The following is an 18,428-nucleotide window of genomic DNA, read 5'->3' as shown; positions in this document are numbered from 1 at the left end:
ACAATGCAAAAGATACAATGACATCCACAATCTAGCATATGTAAATCTGCTGGAATCACAGTGGAGGAATGTATAGGTGTAGCACTTCTAGGTAATTGTGTGCTATATTTATCTGTGGAGGATGATGCCTCTGAATGGTCTGTCTGCCATTAGCCAAGGCTTCTGGATAGCAGAACAAAGGCCCCGTTCCATTTCAATCACTAACCCCTTCCCCTAGCACCTACCCCATCGGTGTTCCCAGATCTGAATGGACCAGATAGGTGAAAGCAATATGGTTATGGCTCCACCTAGCCCTCCGATGATCTAACACTGAATGGGTATGGGCTAAAGAAGGCGCTAGGGGCTGAAATAGTGCCGAGGCCGAACACGCGTATTCAAGCTCCTCTTTAGGAGTCCTCAGACGAGCATGTGCAATAATGAATGTTGTTATTTAAATGATCATGGCACGCCAGCTATTTTTGCCTGACACTGGAACTTAAGCATTTAGCCACTCTTGATAAGGTGAAAAAGATCGTCAGTGCAATATTATACTACTTACTATCCTGAATACTACTGAGTGAAATGAAATGTCGTTTTTGTGCAGTGTCGATGCATCCGAGAGGTTTTAAAAGGAACAGTCTCAACCTTTGTTCGTGGAACAGAGGATCACCATTTACTTGCCAAAGTTTGAACTTTGAACTCTTCGCATACTTGTTTGCCTTACCTATGCGAATGACATAGCCTACTATAAAGCATGACGTGACTCTATAGGAAGACATCAGCCTAGTATGAGTCCATCTATGACATTATGATGGAGATATAATTTGATTGGCTGCTCTTTGAGAGCCATTTGAAGCAGAGACGGTAACCGTCAGATGATTGGTTCACCTTATTTGGATATGTGCTTTATAAACGAGCACATCTTGTCATTAATGGACCAAACCTTTCAAAAAGAGAATCTTTCACACTAGGCTACTACTGCTTTGTGAATTACAAAAAAACTAAATTGGGCTCCTGTGAGAGATGTACCACAAAACCAGAGAATATCATTCTGGATTGTTAAATTTCCATTGGACTTCTTTGAGGTATTTGTCTTGGTTTATGACCGTCATTGCATTCCCATGGTGTTATTGGCAACATGTTCCTTATTCTCCTACCTGTTCCAAACTTTGGCAGGCTACTGGTGGGACCAATGTTCTAGATTTCACAATCGGTGAAGATTGTCACACCCAAAGGTTTTTCTTCCTATGCTGCTTTTGATTGTTTTAAGTGTTCTCGCTGTACATTTAGCCATTTTCACGCTGTGAATGACTTGTTTTTTTCACTGTATTCTGTTGACCTTTTTGTGTGTGGATAATCATGTCGGACTTTTGCTCTACACGCAAACGTTGAATATCTGGGTAGCTGTGCAATAGCTACGCACGATCTGCTTTATTTTGATGTTAACCGTCATTTTATTAAGAATAGTTATGCTTCCTTGAGTGTTTTCTCTTCTGCTTTGTATGGTTTATTAGATTTTGATTATGCCAGATTGTAATAAAATAGTCACAGCTATGAAATCATAAATGTATGCCTTTTCTTAGAATATGACGGAAACCAAACAGTGGTATTACTTACACGCCCACCTAATATTAAGCTTTGGATAGATAATGTTGCTTTGCTTGCCTTTAAAATGTGCTCCTAACACTTACTTGGAGTGACTAGCGTTTGGTGTCTATCCTAGATATATATCACAGTAGATCTGCCAACAAGGTCTTGTTTGCACTCAACTCAATTGGAAATCCCTAGAGGTAAATTGCCAAACATTCTAAGATAAAACCCCATGCCGTGTGTTTCAGTTGACAAATAAGGATTTGATGAGAAGATTGAGAACAATGAAGGAAAATTAATATTTTATACCAAAGCAGAAACACAAACCATAGATGTATAGGATTGTGTCCGATTGGATCAGAGTTGAACAGTACATTACCAGAGCACGTGAACAATGCGTTGTGTAGAAAGGAATCAAACAGCAGTATTTAGCTGTGTCTAGTAGTACTTATATATTGTAAATAATGCTATGTGATTGAAATCGAAGAGCAGCTTGGTTTGCCAGGTTGTGTGTGTGTGAAGTGTGTGATGAAGCTAAGTAGGATGCCGACACAGAGCTTGACTATGGGCTCTGTCTCTGAAGATGGTCACTGTGTGTGTGTATTGCCACAGTGTTATCACAGAGGACTTTTTGTGTTCAAAAAATAATAAAAAGAAGAAAAAAAAGAACTTGTCACAACTTTTGACATTATAGGTGTCTGTACAGAGCAAGGGGAATGTACAAACATCTCCACATTTACTGATTATGTTGATGCTTTTTCTACAGCTGGGCCAGATAGAACATAGTCAGTCACATCAAACATCCGTCAGAGACACTACTTAGGCACGACTGATACTTTAGAGTCGACACGTCTTCCTTTTTTATTGGCAAACAACTGAAACAACCTTCTACCGTACTTGGCTTACAACGATGCTGCAAAGCATTTTGAAGAAGAAAAAAAACCACGTTAGCTAACAGATTTAAAATTCAAGTTTTGTTTTTACCTAATCAAGTTCCAGAATATCACATATCGTTCGCTGAGTGTACAAAACATTAGGAACACCTGCTCTTTCCATGACAGACTGACCAGGTGAATCCAGGTGAAAGCTATAACCCCTTATTAAATCCACTTCAAATCAGTGTAGGTGAAGGGGAGGAGACAGGTTAAAGATGGATTTTTAAGCCTTGAGACATTGTGTATGTGGGCCATTCAGAGGGTGAATGGGCCTGACAAAATATTTAAGTAGCTTTGAGCTGGGTATGGTAGTAGGTGCCAGGCACAACGGTTTTAGTGTGTCAAGAACTGCAACGCTGCTGGGTTTTACACGCTCAGCGGTTTCCTGTGTGTATCAAGATGGTCCACCACCCAAAGGACATCCAGCCAACTTGATACAACTGTGGGAAGCATTGGAGTCAAAATGGGCCAACATCCCTGTGGAACGCTTTCAACACCTTGTAGAGTCCATGGCCCTGCCCTGACGAAATGAGGCTGAGGGCAAAGCGAGGTGGAACTCAATACTAGGAAGGTGTTCCAGTGTATAGTCTCAGAGTGAGATATGGCTTTCAGTAATAGTTTCTTTACTCAGTTTCTTCAAATAAAATCTCATATATATATATATATATATATATTCTCTTTGGAGTATATTACCTACATATCGGCCCACATTGATTACTGGTATCACAGGTACAGTACTCTTACAAGGTACACATATGAAATGGTGTATGGTCAAACATTTGTAATGTAACAATCTTGATGAAAGTACATTTTTTCACATTCTTATGAAATCCATATGGGCCATTTTATACTTTACTGACTGACATTTTGAATCTTGATTGAAATTCATAATGAGACCACACTTGTGAAATCCACCACATATTCTACAGTAAACTGTTCGTACTAGACATTCAATTCCTCCACAACATTCAAGACAAACCAGTATTTGGGAGTGTAAGCTATAAATATGGCACACAGACAAATAGATTCCTATTGGACAAACAGAAAATGGGCTAGAGAGAGAAACCCACGTAGCACAGCCATTTCTGTACCTAGGCCAATAAAATGCAGCTTGGACACCGAGGTCCAATATAAAGCTACTGTACAATATTTTTTCCGTATACCTGCATAGTTAAAAGCTTATGTCAACAGTCCTGCTCAAAGCATTTGTTGGAGACACATGGGTGGGTAACTAAAGTGCTTGCAGCATCGTGTCATAAAGACAATAGCAGCACTAAGCACAGGTCTACAGCCACGGCCCAACATTCCACAACGAGAACCCCTAGTTAATATATTCTAATTAATATGGAGGCCTCTACAGTAGTTTAAAGGGATTTTCACATTTTCAAAAGTGTGAATCGTATCCCAATGAGCACAGACGTACTAACATTGAAATGACGTGGACACAAAGTTGATTTGGCCAGTGTGTGCCCAGTGGGATGGGCTTAAACGGGCTATACTACATAATACCCATCGTTTGTTATACTTTGACTTCATTACAATTCAGTTCAATTTACAGCCTGTCCAATTGCATATCATGATTCGATTAGTGGTCATCGACCCATTGGGACCAAACAAGACCCTGCATGAACCTCCAATGACTCCAGTCATTGTCCAACTACAGTAATAATATGGAGAGAAAAAATGGGAGCGTACGATAATCCAAGCCAGCAACATTCAACGGCCCTCTTTCCGTGTTCATATCCTTTAAAAGCTCATTTAATAAAACATCATCTTGATTATATGCATTTCCAAGTTCCACCAGAAGACTTTTCTTCAAACCTTCATGTTTTTAAATGGAACTAAATGTTCTTTCTACACACCCGCATGCAAAGAATCTAAGTGCTCCACACAAACACAAACAGCAGTTTCCTTCTCAGTCCCTTTTCTTATAGTATTTTCCCTTGTGAGGGTCACACGCCGACACTCACATTAAACCCTATTCCCCATCGAGTGCATTACTTTGAGCCCTTTGTGGAGCCCTGTAGGTCACTGTACAAGGAAAAGGGTGTCCTTTGAGATTTGCCCCCAGTCTCAGCCACAGACCCCCTAGCTCATCAGTAAACTGTTAGTTTAGTGCAATCTCAGCTACACAACGATTAAACCCAGTACAGTTTTAACATGCCGCCCTCTATACCACTCTGCACCTACACAGACAGGTTAGATGGGCTTGTAGAGCAGAGATGTGACGTACTTCTTCTTATACCTGTGAGTCGCACTGAGCACCATCACTCCATCCTGAGGGAGGGGAAAGCGAGTGAGTGTGTGAGAGACAGACAGATCGATCATGTAAAGTAATACATTACTAATGCTATGTTATGAAAGGGACTGTTACTCAAATCTATAAGTATTGCAGTAAGAAGTGGGATGGGGGCTGTTGATGCTCTCCTACAGTACCTTTATTGAGAGAGCATAAAGGTGGTTGAGCATCACATGGTTGGGTTCAGGCAGCAAGGCTGGGTCGCACTGTAGGAGAGGGAAAGACGGAGCAAGTTTCCACATTTGTATTTACAACACGCCGACGGGAGAGAGAGAAAGAGAACAGAGAGCGGGAGAGAGATAGAAAGAGAGGGAGACTGAGGAAGAAAGACATTTACAGAGATGTTGGTGTCCTTGTTGAGGATGACTTGGAGGAGGTGTGGGGGGAGGATGGGCGGGGCTTTGAAGCGTTCCTCAGGCCTAAACATGTACTGCTCCTGTCCATAGGGTCCTGGAGGGGAGCTGGACAGATCTAAGGACACACACACACACACCATGACATTCATATACTCTCAAACAGTGACGCTGATTTCTTGTGTTTTCACCAACTTACATAACGTATCCTAAACACCTGCTCATGATTAATTCTACAGCGGGTTGGTCAAAACAAGCATTGTGATTGGTTGAGAAGCGTTCTAAGCCATAGTACAAAACCTGTTTATCACGGGTAAGCCTATGACACAAGAATTAGAATCTTGTTTTCAGCCAGCCAATTTATTAATTTGATCTCCAATGTGAAAGGCATCTACACATTATTGCCCCTTGCTTCTAGCCTAACATTTGGTTTGCAACAACGAGGGGGGGGGGGGGTGTACAAACGTTTCTGTCTGTCTCTCGACATTTGCAACATAGTTTCAATCTTAAAATTCAATCTCCACTGTCCGATTCAGAATTAACGTGTCAGGACAAGACTGGCATATTTTCTCAGCCAGTCGAAATCATGAATCAGCATAATTTTTATGGGTATATACAAAATAAACGTCAATAGAAAAACAGGTGAAACGAAATGAAACGCAACTACTTTGCTGTTATTCTAGCTGCACGGTTTGACGTGACTGTGTTAGCCTTGGCACATCTTGGTCAGTACAATGCTATGCTTAACCCAAAAGGGACAACAGAGGATTAGAGAGCCTACTGACCTGAGCTGTCAGTGGACTCCAGAGAGTCCACCTGCAGAGCATCGAACACCTCAAAGTCCGACTGCTTCACCTCGATCAGGTTGTTGATGGTGCCCAACTGGCTGGTCACCACTGGCTGCAGGAGGGAGTGTTATAGCAGGGTTAACCAGGGCTTAAAGAGTTAATAACAAAGATAGTACAGCTGGATCGCCAAAACACATGACTGCAAATGGCCATTTTCTTTTGGGGGGGAATAGGCCTGGGATGTGTCTCAAAAATGACATGGAAATAAGTCAAGTCACTGACTTTATTCTGCTATCCCTGTCACGTTTTTGTACTGTGTGCATATGTAACTCAGTTGCGACTTACAGTGATGTGTGCATACGTTTTACATATGGGTGGTCCCGGGAATCGAACCCACTACCGTGACGTTACAAGCGCCATGCTCTACCAACTGCAGACATTTCAGAACAAATTAGTCAGGATTATTCTTAAACTTCCCGCACTTACGCATCTTGACTGTTCCCACTTTGAAAGCCTTAGATGGCTCAAGGTGGAGGAGCCTCTCAGACTAAATTGTGTCTTGTACATAAGATTGACCACAGTATGGTCCCCAGGTACCTACAGTGCTTTGCAAAAGTATTCACCCCCCTTGGCATTTTTCCTATTTTGTTGCATTACAACCTGTAATTTAAATTGATTTTTATTTGGATTTCACGTAATGGACATACACAAAATAGTCCAAATTGGTGTAGTGAAAAGAAAAAAATGACTTTAACAAAAAACATTAAAAAACTGAAAAGTGGTGCGTGCATATGTATTCACCCCCTTTGCTATGAAGCCCCTAAATAAGATCTGGTGCAAACAATTACCTTCAGAAGTCACATAATTAGTTAAATAAAGTTCACCTGTGTCAAGTGTCACATGATCTGTCACATGATCTCAGCATATATACACATACCTGTTCTGAAAGGCCCCAGAGTCTGCAACACCACTAAGCAAGGGGCACCTCCAAGCAAGTGGCAACATGAAGACCAAGGAGCTCTCCAAACACGTCAGAGACAAAGTTGTGGAGAAGTACAGAGCAGGGTTGGGTTATAGAAAAATATCAGAAACTTTGAACATCCCACGGAGCACCATTGAATCCATTATTAAAAATGGAAAGAATATGGCACCACAACAAACCTGCCAAGAAAGGGCCGCCCACCAAAAACTCACGGACCAGGCAAGGAGGGCATTAATCAGAGGCAACAAAGAGACCAAAGATAACCCTGAAGGAGCTGCAAAGCTCCACAGCGGAGATTGGAGTTTCTGCCCATAGAACCACTTTAAGTCGTACACTCCACAGAGCTGGTCTTTACGGAAGAGTGGCCGGGAAAAAAGCCATTGCTTAAAGAAAAAAATAAGCAAACACGTTTGGTGTTTGCCAAAAGGCATGTGGGAGACTCCCCAAACATATGGAAGAAGGTACTCTGGTCAGATGAGACAAAAAAATATATTTTTGGCCATCAAGGAAAACGTTATCTGGAGCAAACCCAACACCTCCCATCAACCCCGAGAACACCATCCCCACAGTGAAGCATGGTGGTGGCGGCATCATGCTGTGGGTATGTTTTTCATTGGCAGGGACTGGGAAACTGGTCAGAATTGAAGGAATGATGGATGGCGCTAAATACAGGAAAGTTCTTGAGGGAAACCTGTTTCAGTCTTCCAGAGATTTGAGACTGGGACGGAGGTTCACCTTCCAGCAGGACAATGACCCTAAGCATACTGCTAAAGCAACACTCGAGTGGTTTAAAGGGAAACATTTAAATGTATAGGAATGGCCTAGTCAAAGCCCAGACCTCAATCCATTTGAGAATCTGTGGTATGACTCAAAGATTGCTGTACACCAGTGGAACCCATCCAACTTGAAGGAGCTGGAGCAGTTTTGCCTTGAAGAATGGGCAAAAATCCCAGTGGCTAGATGTGCCAAGCTTATAGAGACATACCCCAAGAGACTTGCAGCTGTAATTGCTGCAAAAGATGGCTCTACAAAGTATTGACTTTGGGGGGATGAATAGTTATGCACGCTCAAGTTCTGTTCTTTTGTCTTATTTCTCGTTTGTTTCACAATAAAAAATATGTTGCATCTTCAAAGTGGTAGGAATGTTGTGTAAATCAAATGATACAACCCCCCCCAAAAAAAATCTATTTTAATTCCAGGTTGTAAGGCAACAAAATAGGAAAAATGCCAAGGGAGGCGAATACTTTCGCAAGCCACTGTACGTAACTACTTTAACTTGGTCCGGGATAACCATAACTATTCCACCAGAAGGAGTGAAACTGACGTTGTTCCTTCTAGATTTAAAAGTGGTACGGGGAAAGAACATTTTTTATGCTCAGCTGACATTCTTTGGAATAGTCTTCCGAAGAATTTGAAATGTAGAACCTCTATAGGTAGTTTCAGGTTCTCACTGAAAAAATGGCTAAATAGTAGCATGTCTCAAAAGTGAGTCGGAAGATTATAGTACGTGGCTGAGAAGGAAACGCCCGGGATTGCATATAGTATTTTGGTGCTTGTTGCTTATCATATTGTGATTGTCTTGTATATATTAGGAATTTCCTTGTTTTATATATTAAGGGTATGTCCATAGTTGTTTATTAGGCAAGGGAATTGTACTAATTATCTCATGTTATAAAACAAACAGTCTGTCATTGTCTGTTGCCATTACAATTGCCGCCTAACATTGTTGCATTCCCCCTTCAAAAGGACCACAATGGAAATAAGCTGTTAAGCTTTATTGTGTTAGCCTTGACGGTTTTCTTAAATTGTATGTGGAGGCGTAAGCGGCTGGAGCACCCTTATGTATGGATTACAAATATTGTCAAATAAATTCAATCAATCAATCAACCCCTTGAATTTACGTTACAGACTTATTCTAAAATGGATTTAATTTTTTTTAAATAAAAACATTCCCTCATCGATCTACACACAATACCCCATAATGACAAACCAAAAACAGGTTTTTAGAAATTTTGGCAAATTCATAATTTTTTTAAAAACTGAAATAGAACATTTACATAAGTATTCAAACCCTTTACTCAGTACTTTGTTGAAGCAACTTTGGCAGTGATTACAGCCTTGAGTCTTCTTGGGCATGACGGTACAAGCTTGGCACAGTTTCTCCCATTCTTCTCTGCAGATCCTCTCAAGCTCTGTCAGGTTGGATCAGGAGCGTCGCTGCACAGCTATTTTCAGGTCTCTCCAGAGATGTTCGATCGGGTTCAAGTCTGGGCACTGGCTGGGTCACTCAAGGACATTCAGAGACTTGTCCTGAAGCCACTCCTGCATAGTCTTGGCTGTGTGCCTAGGGTCGTTGTCCTGTTGGAAGAATAACCTTCGCCCCAGTCTGTGGTCCTGAGCGCTCTGGAGCAGGTTTTCATCAAGGATCTCTCTGTACTTTGCTCCATTCATCTTTCCCTCGATCCTGACTAGTCTCCCAGTCCCTTCCGCTGAAAAACATTCCCACAGCATGATGCTGCCACCACCATGCTTCACCATAGGGATGGTGCCAGGTTTCTTCCAGACGTGAGGCTTGGCATTCAGGCCAAAGAGTTCAATCTTGGTTTCATCACACCAGAGAATCTTGTTTCTCATGGTCTGAGAGTCCTTTAGGTGCCTTCTGGCAAACTCCAATCGGGCTGTCATGTGCCTTTTACTGACGAGTGTCTTCCGTCTGGCCACTCTACCATAAAGGCCTGATTGGTGGAGTGCTGCAGAGATGGTTGTCCTTCTGGAAGGTTCTCCCATCTCCACAGAGGAACTCTGGAGCTCTGTCAGTGACCATCAGGTTCTTGGTCACCTCTCTGACCAAGGCCCTTCTACCTTGATTGCTTTGGTCTTCTACCTTGATTGCTCAGTTTGGCCGGGCACCCAGCTCTAGGAAGAGTCTTGGTGGTTCCAAACTTCTTCCATTTAAGAATGATGGAGGCCACTGTGTTCTTGGGGACCTTCAATGCTGCAGAAATGTTTTGGTACCCTTCCCCAGATCTGTGCCTCGACACAATCCTGTCTCGGTGCTCTACGGACAATTCCTTCTACCCCATGGCTTGGTTTTTGCTCTGACATGTACAGTCAACTGTGGGACCTTATATAGACAGGTGTGTGCCTTTCCAAATCATGTCCAATCAATTAAAGTTACCACAGGTGGACTCCAATCAAGTTCTAGAAACATCTCAAGGATGATCAATGGAAACAGGATGCACCTGAGCTCAATTTCGAGTCTCATAGTAAATAAGGTATTTCTGTTTTTTTATTTTTAATAAACCTGCTTTCGCTTTGTCATTATGGGGTATTGTGTGTAGATTGATGATGATTTTTTTTTAAATTTAATCCATTTTAGAATTAGGCTGTAACGTAACAAAATGTGGAAAATGTCAAGGGGTCTGAATACTTCCCGAATGTACTTTATATGGTTTTTTTTACTGGAAAATAAAATCAATCAATCAATCAATCTAGTAGTCTACTTTAGGCCAGAGCCCTATATCGGGTTTACCTCTGAGGGGTCATGGACCCACTGTCCATCCACAAAGAACTTGTACTGGTGCTCTCCCTCTGGCAAGTCCAGGATCGCTACAAAGTCATTGTGGCTTTGGGGGGAAAAAATCTGTGTTAATGTACTATTAAATGTGTCAAAATGTTGTCACTAATAAAAGGTAGTATATGAGAAATACAATGTGCAGACCTTTTTGGTAAGCCAGGGCCTCTCCTCTCCTACCTCTTATTGAGGGGGATCTTGTTGCCCCAGTTGTTGAAGGAGCCCGCGATGTAGACCTCCTTCCCTCCTCCGGCCCAGCGGATGACTGTAGGTCTGGACTGAGGCCCCGTCTTCACCAAGTCATCCAGGTCAGGCTCCTCCTTGTCCGAGGCCTGAGGGGAGAATCAGCTGAAATCACAACGTGGGAATGACAGGGTCTAGGTGTTCTTAGCTCTTGTCCATGGCGTTTACGTGCAGCCTGGACCTGGACCTGAGCTAAGGCGTCATCTTCTTCAAAAGGGCTGGACATTTCCCCCCACCTACATCTGTTTCCACACTCCTAAAACAGATTACATCCAACTGGTTTCATTACAACTTTTTGATGGGTTAGGGTAAAGGTTGGAGGCTACTGTGAGGGTCTTCATAGCCCTCCATAAAATAAATCCTATGATCCAGTGCAGTGCTGAGGTACCTTGGAGGACCCCAGTCCGTGTGTGTTGAAGATGTTAGGATCGTCTGTGCTGTCCACCATCTTGCTGGGCTCATGGTCTTTGTCGCTGCCTCTGCTGTCCGATCGATGGGCCTTAGCGCCATGGCGATCACCGGACATCCGGTCACCTGTGTTACCCATGATCCTTCACTCAGGTCTCCAGCCAGGACAAGCTGAAAGAAAACGCACACCGTCATCATCACCCGTAGCACGCGCTCCAGCAGGTATATTTCACTGGTCATCCCCAAAGCCAATTCTTCCTTTGGCCGCCTTTCCTTCCAGTTCTCTGCTGCCAATGACTGGAACGAATTGCAAAAATCACTGAAGTTGGAGACTTATATCTCCCTCACTAACTTTAAGCATCAGCTATCTGAGCAGCTTACCGATCGCTGCAGCTGTACACAGCCCATCTGTAAATAGCCCATCCAACCAACTACCTACCTCATCCCCATATTTGTTTTTCTGCTCTTTTGCACACCAGTATTTCTACTCGCACATCCTCATCTGCACATCTATCACTCCAGTGTTAATTGCTAAATTGTAATTACTTCACCACTATGGCCTATTTATTGCCTTACCTCCTTACTTCATTTGCACACACTGTATACAGATGTATCTATTGTGTTATTGACTGCCTACTTGGTTAAATAAAGGTGAAATAAATAGAAAAATCATCACCACCATCTTTTAAACAAGACGTAGCTTGCCACCCAAACCAACCTCTGAGCATTTCTTGCATATTAGGGTCGTTCCAGGTCATTTCAGCAAGGCATGACACCCACCATCGCAGAGTGTTCTGAAATTATTTCTGTAGTTAGAAACAGATCAAATAAGCATTCCGGAAACATTGTTTTGTTGAAATGTAATTTGATCTGAGAAATTAAGCTAAAAGATTGCACACAAATTGTCCATTTTCATTTATAGGATTCATATAATATTCAATAATTATAGTACCTAACATCCGATTTGGACCAAACTTTTCAAATGCAAACTTTTTAGCATTTGTGGCAATAAATCCAATGCATCTCAATGGTACCTATATTAGCATTTTCATGCTTCATATCAAAATCATCTATTTGTAACATCATTGAGTTCCACAATCAATTTTTTAGATACTTTAGGATGATTTGGACATGAACTGTGAAAATGCTAATATAGGTACCACGGAATTGCATTGGATTTGTGACACAATGTTACAAGGTTAGAATTTGAAAGAGTGGCCAGAAACAAAACCAAAGCATGGGTTGCTATCATACCTGGTCCGTAGACTGCTTACAGGGTAAGAAAACCAATATGTCATTTTGTAATCACCTAACTGCAAGAAAATCTCCATCTAGTGGTCAGAACCTGGTAATATCAGGATGTAGGATGGGACATAAACCCAACAACTAATGACTAATTTCTCTGAACAGGTTAAAAAAAACATCACCAAATTTACTGAGAGCACATTATATAGGATAAAGAAACAATACTCTGAGTCGCAGCTCCATACTACTTGTCAGACATAGAGAACTGATACTGTATACTAAGTGTGGCTTTTGAGCATTTCTTTGGATTCCTCATGTCTAACTCACTGTTAGAAAAAAGTTAGTACCAAATATCTGATTTGGACCAATGTTTATTGAATGTTACATGAATCCGAGAACAACAAAAAAAATTGGCCAATTAGGGTGCAATCAATTCGCTTAATTTCTCAGAGATCAAATTATATTATTAACAAAATAATGTTGCAGGAATGCTAATCTTATCTGTTTTTCTTACAACTGAAACATTTCTCATAACAATTTGAGATGGTGGGTGTCGAAATTCACTTTCTTGTACTTTGTGAGGTGGAACAACCCGTTAGGGCTCCTGAGTGGCGCAGCGGTCTAAGGCACAGCATCTCAGCGCTAGAAACGTCACAACAGGCTGTTTCACAACCGGCCGTGATTGGGACTCCCAGAGGGCGGCGCCGTCCGGGTTTGGCCGGTGTAGGCCGTCATTGTAAATAAGAATTTCTTCTTAACTGACTTGCCTAGTTAAATAAAGGCTAAATAAAATAGATAACGGTCAACAATAAAAGTTAACAGAAATACAAAAGAAAACATAGAATGCTTGATGTAGGCTTAGACCTCTTGAATTGAAGTGGAAGAGGCTGAGAGACCAAAGAAGGGGACTGAATGTTGAAAAGGCCAGTGCAGTCAAAAACATGATTTTCCTGTGCTTCATATAAACTCAGCAAAAAAAAGAAACGTCCCTTTTTCAGCACCCTGTCATTCAGATATCATTCGTAAAAATCTAAATAACTTCACAGATCTTCATTGTAAAGGGTTTAAACACTGTTTCCCATGCTTGTTCAATTAACCATAAACAATTAATAAACATGCACCTCTGAAACGGTCGTTAAGACACTAACAGCTTAGTAGGCAATTCAGGTCACAGTTATGAAAACTTAGGACACTAAAGAGGCCTTTCTACTGACTCTGAAAACACCAAAAGAAAGATGCCCAGGGTCCCTGCTCATCTGCGTGAACGTGCCTTAGGCATGCTGCAAGGAGGCATGAGGACTGCAGATATGCCAAGGGCAATAAATTGCAACGTCCGCACTGTGAGATGCCTAGCAACGTCCGTACTGTGAGATGCCTAAGACAGCACTACAGGGAGACAGGACGGATAGCTGATCGTCCTCGTAGTGGCAGACATGTAACAACACCTGCACAGGATCGGTACATCCGAACATCACACCTGCGGGACAGGTACAGGATGGCAACAACAACTGCCCGAGTTACATTAGGAATGCACAATCGCTACATCAGTGCTCAGACTCTGCCTATTACGGACAGAGGCTGGACTGAGGGCTTGTAGGCCTGTTGTAGTAAGGCAGGTCCTCACCAAACATCACCGGCAACAACGGGCACAAACCCACCATCGCTGGACCAGACATGACTGGCAAAAAGTGCTCTTCACTGACGAGTTGCGGTTTTGTTTCACCAGGGGTGATGGTCGGATTTGCGTTTATCGTCGAAGGAATGAGCGTTACACCGAGGCCTGTACTCTGGAGCGGGATCGATTTGGAGGTGGAGGGTCCGTCATGGTCTGGGGCGGTGTGTCACAGCATCATCGGACTGAGCTTGTTGTCATTGCAGGCAATCTCAATGCTGTGCATTACAGGGAAGACATCCTTCTCCCTCATGTGGTACCCTTCCTGCATGCTCATCCTGACATGACCCTCCAGCATGACAATGCCACCAGCCATACTGCTCGTTCTGTGCGTGATTTCCTGCAAGACCGGAATGTCAGTGTTCTGCCATGGCCAGAAAAGAGCCCGGATCTCAATCGCATTGAGCACGTCTGGGACCTGTTGGATCGGAGGGTGAGGGCTAGGGCCATTCCCCCCAGAAATGTCTGGGAACTTGCAGGTGCCTTGGTGGAAGAGCGGGGTAACATCTCACAGCAAGAACTGTCAAATCTGGTGCAGTCCATGAGGAGGAGATGCACTGCAGTACTTAATGCAGCTGGTGGCCACACCAGATACTGACTGTTACTTTTGATTTTGACCCCCCCTTTGTTCAGGGACACATTATTCCATTTCTGTTAGTCACATGTCTGTGGAACTTGTTCAGTTTATGTCTAAGTTGTTGAATCTTATGTTCATACAAATATTTACACATGTTAAGTTTGCTGAAAATAAACGCAGTTGACAGTGAGAGGACGTTTCTTTTTTTGCTGAGTTTATATTCCCACACTATGAGGTTGGAATAACACTGTGAAATTGTGAAAATGATAATGCCATTTTAGTGTAAGAGCTGTTTGAAAATACAGCCTGAAACTCCATCCCTGTTTTGTTGGGATGGAGATTTGGCCTGCCTGGTGACATCGCCAGGTGGTCAATTAGTCAACAGACCAATAAAAAAAAAGAGAGTTCCACTTCCAAACCTCTCTGTCAATAACAGCTAGTTTTCAGTTTTACCCTCCCCACTCAGACCATTCCCAGACAGTTCATGCTAAATTGTTGCTTGAGAAATAGCTCTTCGCTAAGAAGCATTTTATTTCATTTTTTTCATTTTCATTTAAAACGCCAGTAAGGGATAGATCGAAATATACAGAATGGTTACCTGGAGGAAAATGTCATTTGTAATTGATGAAATGTCAATATTTCTCAGTGTTTTAGAATGAGTTGCTTATTAGGCTATATATCGATGCCTGCCTGATGCTGCCCTTCATCTGTGATTCTCCACTCGCCGTTTCCAATATCAAGTGCCCCTATAGGCTATTTAGCGTGGTCTCAATCAAATGATCCATAGCCTATAGGCTACGAAGTGCATGCCCGGAGAAGCATAGAGCAAAATTATATTTGAAAGTATCATGCTCAGATTCCTACTAAGTTTCAGATTTAATTATTTGCAAACAGGGAGTGTTTAGTTCCAAACAAGATGCACTGACTTGTCCTTGGATAAATATGATAAGATGAACACATACTTTAGGCTTACCTCTCTGTCCATTCTTATCCTGTAACTTCGGTCATTTGTGTGGTATTAAATTTGAAAAAAATACCATGATATGTTCATGCGATGCTTTTACTATAACGGAGATCTTTCCACCCCTACTCTTGTCCACGGTGGTCTTCGAACCCAGAACCTTCTGGCCCGCAGCGCTATTAAAATTCCTGCTTTGCCATGTAATGCTTACAGGACGAAGAACAGTAAAACTGCATATCTAAGGCTTTGGTCTGTCCAAGAAGTGAGGGTAAACGGTAGACATGTTCTCTGCTATCCACTTTATGTTTTAATTATTATTGTGGGTATAGGGGAGGGTCACTTGTTTGTTTTTTTAGCGTTCAGAGAGGGTTTAGGTAAATATATATTTAGCTGAAAGGAGGGCCATACATTTTCTCCATGTAACCCTTGTTATAAATAAGTACTTAAAAAGGTGCAATATGCAGAAATCACTCCACCATTTCCTGGTTGCTAAAATGCTAATAGTCCGCATAATTTCAGATTAGAAGGTACAATGATATCATTGTACCAACAATGATAGAGAATCCTTGTACCATCTAAACCGCTGTGAAATATATTTTCAATTACCAAAATAAATTGTATTTTCAGCTTTTTGAAGCTGGTGTAGAAAACTGAAATTAAAGTACCCCAAAAAATGTATTTAAAAATGGGAAGGATAGAAATAGCACACATAGAACTGATCAACCACTTCTTAGACTTGCTATCAATGAGAATAACAGATCTATAACTCACTTTTCTATGTAAATTTGGTCGGTTACATTTTACAGCTTTAATTATTACACAAAAATTATTTGATACCGAGATAAAAAAGGCTACATTGGACATTTAAACAAAATGTTTTGCCTTTTCATTTGTGCTACCCTGCTATTTGCATAACTAGCTAGCTAGCTAGCTAGCTATACAGAATAGCCAGCAAATCTGCGAACAATCAATGTCTAAAGTTTGTGATAATGGTAACAGCTGAATATTGACTGTACTTAGCTAGCTAGCTAGCTAGCTGTACAGCTGACTTAGCTAGGTAACGTTAGCTGCTACATAAATGGAAGCGCTCTGCTTGGCCCACCAGCTGTCTAGACACTTCTGACAATCAACAAGTCGGTATTGGATTTGCTGCTCCAAAATAACGAAGAAACTAACTTGAACGACCAAGCAACCTGGCAATGATTATAGTCTAGATATCTAGTTAAATTGCTCCTTGATCGCAGCAGGGAATATTTTTAGCTGGTTCAACACCTTTCGTGGGCTAGGCTATACTTAGGGTGTGAAATGCCAACACGTGACATTATGATAACATCATGATACCACATTTTTATCAATCGAGTCTGTATGTGGCAGTTACTCACCAATTTACACGATTTTGAGTTTGTTTACCACTGAGTCTTCCTCTTCAACTTTGACAACATCAACATTCTTCTTCACAATGCGTATCACCAACTACGGATACCCCACCAGGAAAAACTATACATACATTGGGACAAATAGAGAAACCCGTTTCTTGAACTGAAAAGGTGACACACGTACACCTAACCTGGGCCCGGTTTCCCGAATTTAGGTTTACGAGTGTTTTAACGATGCATCTTTCTTCAACAGTCGAAGATGGATCATGTGTTTCCCAAAACACTACGCAGAGAGAAAACACCACCCAGAGAGAACAGTCGCTGTGCGTCATTGGAGCGTGTTTCGATACTGATAGGATAAACACTTTAAAAGGCAGCACTGCTTTCTCCATTTAATTATTTCACAATACTGCACGGATCAGCTCCCAGAGAAATATTACCACATATGGCAGCTTATTCTAATGACCCAATAAAACGATTTGGCATATCATTGCGCAGATTATAAGCAAAACAGTCTTGGCTGATGTGAGTAAGACGTTTAAGCGTGTTAACCCTCGCAAGGCTGCCGGCCCAGACAGCATCTCTAGCCGCGTCCTCAAAGCATGCGCAGACCAACTGGCTGGTGTTTACATACATATTCAATCTCTCCCTATCCCAGTATGTTGTCCCCACATGTTTCAAGATGTCCACCATTGTTCCTGTACTCAAGAAAGCAAAGGTAACTGAACTAAATGACTATCGGCCCATAGCACTCACGTCTGTCATCATGAAGTGCTTTGAGAGACTAGTCAAGGATCATATCACCTCTACCTTACCTGACACCCTAGACCCACTTCAATTTGCTTACCACCCCAATAGATCCACAGATGATGCCGTCACACTGCCTTATCCCATCTGGACAAGAGGAATACCTATGTAAGAGTGCTGTTCATTGACTATAACTCAGCATTCAACACCATAGTGCTCATCATTAAGGTTGAGAACCCTGGATCTGAACCCCGCCCTGTGCAACTGAGTCCTGGACTTCCTGATGGGCCGCCCCCAGGTGGTGAAGGTAGGAAACAACACCTCCACTTCGCTGATCCTCAACACTTGGGCCCCACAATGATGCGTGCTAAGCCCCCTCCTGTACTCCCTAATCACCCATGACTGCGGGGCCACGCACGCCTCCAACTCAATCATCAAGTTTGCAGACGACACAACAGTAGTAGGCCTGATTACCAACAATGACGAGACAGCCTACAGGGTGGAGGTGAAGGCCCTGGGAGTGTGGTGCCAGGAAAATAACCTCACCCAACGGCAACAAAACAAAGGAGCTGATCGTGGACTTCAGGAAACAGCAGAGGGAGCACCCCCCAATCCACATCGATGGGACCGCAGTGGAGAAGGTGGAAAGCTTCAAGTTCCTCAGCGTACACATCACTGACAAACGGAAATAGTCCACCC

At 42.3% G+C, this 18,428-nt stretch overlaps 1 protein-coding gene across 1 annotated transcript; it reads right to left on the bottom strand.

The window, feature by feature from the left end:
• Positions 1–2,918: 2,918 nt before the first annotated feature.
• Positions 2,919–17,258, bottom strand: LOC120020132 (5'-AMP-activated protein kinase subunit beta-2-like). Its single transcript, XM_038963599.1, has 8 exons — positions 16,989–17,258; positions 11,132–11,322; positions 10,681–10,832; positions 10,459–10,552; positions 5,942–6,056; positions 5,141–5,274; positions 4,941–5,009; positions 2,919–4,781 (listed from the first exon to the last, which is right to left on the bottom strand). Exons 2-8 carry the CDS (start codon positions 11,288–11,290, stop codon positions 4,704–4,706), a joined length of 801 nt encoding a protein of 266 aa, XP_038819527.1. The 5' UTR covers positions 11,291–11,322; positions 16,989–17,258; the 3' UTR covers positions 2,919–4,703.
• Between the last annotated feature and the right edge of the window lie 1,170 nt (positions 17,259–18,428).

The sequence above is a fragment of the Salvelinus namaycush genome, chromosome 25 (assembly GCF_016432855.1).
Source record: "Salvelinus namaycush isolate Seneca chromosome 25, SaNama_1.0, whole genome shotgun sequence".
Taxonomy (NCBI): domain Eukaryota; kingdom Metazoa; phylum Chordata; class Actinopteri; order Salmoniformes; family Salmonidae; genus Salvelinus; species Salvelinus namaycush.
Note: the sequence above shows the minus strand (reverse complement) of the source record. Positions and strands in the feature narration are given on the sequence as shown.

What these genes read in the sequence shown, in the direction of transcription:
- LOC120020132 (XM_038963599.1), bottom strand. Translation starts at nt 11,290, where the DNA reads ATGGGTAACACAGGTGACCGGATGTCCGGTGATCGCCATGGCGCTAAG. An exon ending in GGGTCCATGACCCCTCAGAG is followed by an intron (nt 6,057 to 10,458) that starts GTAAACCCGATA and finishes TCCCTCCTGCAG; the next exon opens with CCAGTGGTGACCAGCCAGTT. An exon ending in ACAAGGACACCAACATCTCT is followed by an intron (nt 5,010 to 5,140) that starts GTAAATGTCTTT and finishes CCTCTCCTACAG; the next exon opens with TGCGACCCAGCCTTGCTGCC.